The 4,531-nt window shown below is 34.3% G+C and overlaps 1 protein-coding gene across 2 annotated transcripts; it reads left to right on the top strand.

Moving 5' to 3' along the window:
• The first annotated feature begins 256 nt into the window (after positions 1-256).
• On the top strand, positions 257-3,027 carry LOC145106583 (UBP1-associated protein 2C-like). 2 transcript variants are annotated; one of them, XM_079043547.1, is made up of 3 exons: positions 257-1,212; positions 1,301-1,711; positions 2,749-3,027. In XM_079043547.1, exons 1-2 carry the CDS (start codon positions 363-365, stop codon positions 1,708-1,710), a joined length of 1,260 nt encoding a protein of 419 aa, XP_078899673.1. In that variant the 5' UTR covers positions 257-362; the 3' UTR covers position 1,711; positions 2,749-3,027. The 2 variants fall into 2 exon arrangements, with proteins under 2 accessions (XP_078899673.1, XP_078899674.1); XM_079043548.1 differs by lacking the exon at positions 2,749-3,027 and adding an exon at positions 2,266-2,392.
• Positions 3,028-4,531: the final 1,504 nt, after the last annotated feature.

Genomic DNA, 4,531 nt, shown 5'->3' on the forward strand with positions numbered 1-4,531 from the left:
AAGATAAGACTGATTTACCAGACTTGACTGGACCCAAATATTAACATCAGACATTGATCTTAAGTTAATTCAAGGTTTGAGTTTTCAAACTTTGTTCGCACACTAAGTCTTGCACTTTCAAACCGGTCATAAGAACTAAATATTACCATTAAACAAATTAAAAAGATAAATATAAACTAAAAACAAAAAATATATTACATTCATTATACATTTTTCAAAGAATGAAATTATTTTAATCTTTCATTTCACAGTTCTATCACGTGTCATTGAACCAACGAAGGTACAATTTCTTTTAACTCCTCTTTCTCTCTCTCTAGGGTTTCTTTGTGTCGCTAGGGTTTACAGTTCACCGGCAAGAAAAAATGGAGCTATCGAAGAAGAGAAAGACGGAAGAGAACGGCGTTCTGTACACAACGGCCGGCCCCAACGATATCGTTGCTCCGCCGCTCTCCCTCTCTTCTTGCAGTCTCAGTCCCCAAGATGCACGCAAGATCCTCGAACCCTTCACCAAAGAACAGCTTCTTGACGTCTTACAAACTGTCGTCGTACGCGATGTTGCTGTTTTAGATGCCGTCCGCTCCATCGCAGATTCTGACCCCACCCAACGTAAACTCTTCATCCGTGGCATCGGTTGGGAAACCACCAGTGAAAAGCTCCGATCGATCTTTTCGAGTTTCGGAGAACTCGAAGAGGCTATTGTGATAACCGATAAAAACACAGGCAAATCGAAAGGTTATGGATTTGTTACATTTAAGCATATAGACGGTACAATTTTGGCTTTAAAGGAACCTAGCAAGAAGATCGATGGTCGTATTACGGTAGCGCAATTAGCAGCGGCTAAAGATTCGAATAATGTTGATGTGTCGACGAGGAAGATTTACGTCGGCAATGTTCCTTTTGAACTTTCGTCGGAGAGATTGTTGAGTCACTTTTCATCGTATGGTGAGATTGAAGAAGGGCCATTAGGGTTTGATAAACAGTCCGGGAAACAAAAGGGGTTTGCGTTTTTTGTGTATAAGACGGAGGAAGGCGCCAGGAATTCAATCGTTGATCCGATGAAGAACATCGATGGACACCAAGTTAACTGTAAAATGGCCACCGATGGGAAGAAGGGGAAAGGAGGTGGGCCTCAGGGACCAACTGGAATGCCTGATTCTGCTCCTCCAACTGGTTCGATGCCAGGGTCCATGAATACTGGCTATGGTATGCCAGGTAAGGTTATTTTCTTGTTAATGTTATCTTCTTCTACTAATCTATTAAGCTCATGAAGTCATGATTGTCTTTTAATGGTGGATTACAGGTGGGTTAACATCATATGGTGGATATTCGAGTGGGCGTCCTCTTCCTCATCAAAATCCACAGATGAACTCTTCATTGCCTTCAACAGTTGGTGGTAGTCATGGTTATGGTAATCAGGGGCCACCTTCCTATGGTGGTGGTAGTGGCGGCGGCTATGGTGGTGGTGGTGGTTATGGTAGTGGTGGATACAGCAGTGGCTCACATTATGGAGGTGGTGCTGCCTCCGGGGATTACCCTGGGTATAACAATTATGGGTCGTCTAGAATTCCTCCGAGCTCAGGTGGTGGTTATGGTGGTGGTGATGGTGGCAATTATGGTGGTGGTGGATACAGCAGTGGCTCACAAATGCCACCAGCTGGTCCAAGAGGTCCACCTAGTCAGATGTATCAGGGTGGGCCCCCTTACTACTGAGGTAACGTTATATGTTTTCTTTTCTTTATTGTGCTTAGGTTGATGCACATTGCACATTCTAAATTTTCTAAATTACTACCAATTGGACCATTACACTTGTATTTTGATTTTTGATTTCAAACTAACCATTGTGCCTGTTAACATCCAATACATTTAAGTATGCCAAAGTGAATGAATTTAGGCCATTTGCAATGTTTGTCTTGCAACAAAATTACTTTTATAATGGTTTGAGTAATTCATTTTGGTCTACTTTAGTTTCGTATTAAGGATATGAACAAGCACAATGATTGATTTGCATTTGAAATACAAGTGCTATGGTTATAACTTAAAAGATTCATTCACTCATTTTATTAAGAAGTAGTTAGTTAAACCTCTTCATTATTGCATGTTTGCATATGCATTATATATATATATATATATATATATATATATATATATATATATATATATATATATCGGTGTTATCCATAACATGCTAATAAGTTTCTTGTGGCTTGATTTTTTTTTTGTTTGAGTTTATACTTGTTCTTATATTTGAACTGTTTTACATGTCAGATCGACTTATTTGTTTCAATGGTAGATGAAGTTTAGTGTTGTTTTCTTGTTCTTTTGTTAAGCTATGTTAAAATTTGTGTTATTTGCTAAAAATAAGATAAAGAATAGTTCTTTTTTTATGATGTTATTTTTCAACTGGTAGTTGTTGAGTTTTTTGGCTAGTTTAGTCAGTAAGTGTAGGTTTCTTACTGTAATGTTTGTTGTCTTTAATAATCATTTTTAGAGTTCAATCTTTCTCTGAAGCATTACATTGTGAAGGGGTTTATGTGATTTGTTTTGCAACTAAATGTTTTCAGCAACAAGTGCATATAAACTGTTTCTTCTTTTTTCAGGGTGAGCTAACAATAACATTTTATTTTTCGGTTTTATATTTTATAGCTTACAATATTTTGTTATTGTCTGTTTTAACTGGTGATATGATAATGTGTTTATGTTTGGTTTTTCATGGTAAGTGGATTGAGTTAAATGATGTATTTGGTTCAGGTGTATAAGAATTGAGAATTGAGAGCTTGTTGAATTGAAGGCAAATGGTTTTATTTGGTTTTGGTGATAAATGGACTCTGCTTGCTTGTGCTTGCTGCCTGTCTGATGTCTGATGTCTGATGTCTGTACCCATTAAGTGTTTGCCACATCACTCAATCTCTATCTGCCTATCTGAGTTTACTTTACTTTACTAGTAGTAAAATCAATATGTTTTAGATCTTTATTGGCAGCTGTTATATTTTCTACTTTCTACAATATGATTTTCGTATTATGTGCTTATTAGGGCCTGTTTTCTCTCTCTCTCTCTCTCTCTCTCTCTCTCTCTCTCTCTCTCTCTCTTTTCAATATAAGGTGCTGAGTTGATAACTGATGTATGTTTGACTTCTTTTGTGCTTAATGCATGTAACCTTTTAAGTGCATCTTTTACTTGTGGTGTGGTATCTTCTAACTTGTGTGTGAGATATTTTGATTTTTATTCTCATTTGAACTAACTAGTCTTTGATCTTGCAAACAATCTCCAAATTGCTAGATAGAAATGTATTTGATTTAGTTTAATTGTATATTCGCATAGTTTATTTGAATAAACGATTTGTTAGGTGAAAGTTGAAACATTGTTAAAAAATTTCAATGGGACAAGTATAATGCTGCCCAACTTTGCTCTACTTAATTGTATAAGAACAATCAATTCTGATTCATTGTATTTGGATGATGCAACTTTTTATTTTATTAAATGAATGAATATGAAGTTAGGCCCAGTATCATTAAAGTATTTGAATTTTGGAAAAGAAAAACGTTCTTTGGTATGTATGTAGTCTTGTTGTACATAGCGTGGTTTACAAGTTAAGTTGGGAATATATAGCTCTTTAGGGGGCTTATCTACTTTTATTTATTTATCATCGATTTTGAGTTATTCGGTTGTGTATATGAATATGAATTGGGGGAGGATTAGGTTTGTATTAAATATGGAGGGTTTGGTTTATTTATTTTTGGGGAGTTTTTGTTGTAAACATATAATCTCAGAATCAATTTTTGTTTATAATAGTTAAACTCTTGTTTTTAGTCTTATGGTGATGATATTAACTTTCTTGTCGTGCTTTAAGACCAGTGATCATCTAATGATAATAAACTTTTTTTCTTTATATAAGATGTCCATTATTTCACAATTTTTCTTGTTTAAAAACACTAAACGACAAGCCATGTGTGGATCTATGAAAGATGCTGATTTTTATGATATATGATATCCTTGAGGGGGAAGGAAGTCGGTCAAGCATGTTACTTTGCCATTTCATTGCGGTCAAAGAAGACATAGGATTTTGTTTTAAGTACGAGGATTTTTTATTTTATTTTATTTTATATTTTTTTAAATGTTTTGACTTCAAGTTTTGGGTTTAAAGAAGAAATAAGATTGTGTAATTTTAATTTCAGCGTGACTAAAGATTGTAAATTCAATAAATAGTTGAATATCTTCTAGTTAATGTTTGTAATGTAAATTCTAAGTGATAAAAATCTATAAATCCGTTAAATGTTCACATTAAAAAAATGTAACTGTTTCTTTTAGTTGCTCGATAAGAAAACAAAACTTTATGAAATAATCAAAAAAAAAAAAAAAAAAAAAAATTCAATGTCAAAAATCGGTAGATAATTTGAATAGCAACTAAAACATGGGTAGATAATTTGATTATTTGAAATAGTCATATAATATGATGTCCGGTCTAAGTGGTGATTTATCTGTCATATAACATAAGCACATTTTATATTTTGATTGAATTACTGAACAAAGCAA

Source organism: Lactuca virosa, chromosome 4 (assembly GCF_052849685.1).
Source record: "Lactuca virosa cultivar CGN04683 chromosome 4, Lactuca_virosa_CGN04683_v6, whole genome shotgun sequence".
NCBI classification, from domain to species: domain Eukaryota; kingdom Viridiplantae; phylum Streptophyta; class Magnoliopsida; order Asterales; family Asteraceae; genus Lactuca; species Lactuca virosa.

Coding starts and splice junctions, on each gene's coding strand:
- LOC145106583 (XM_079043547.1), top strand. CDS start 363: ATGGAGCTATCGAAGAAGAGAAAGACGGAAGAGAACGGCGTTCTGTAC. Junction 1,213..1,300: donor TACTGGCTATGGTATGCCAG/GTAAGGTTATTT, acceptor GGTGGATTACAG/GTGGGTTAACATCATATGGT.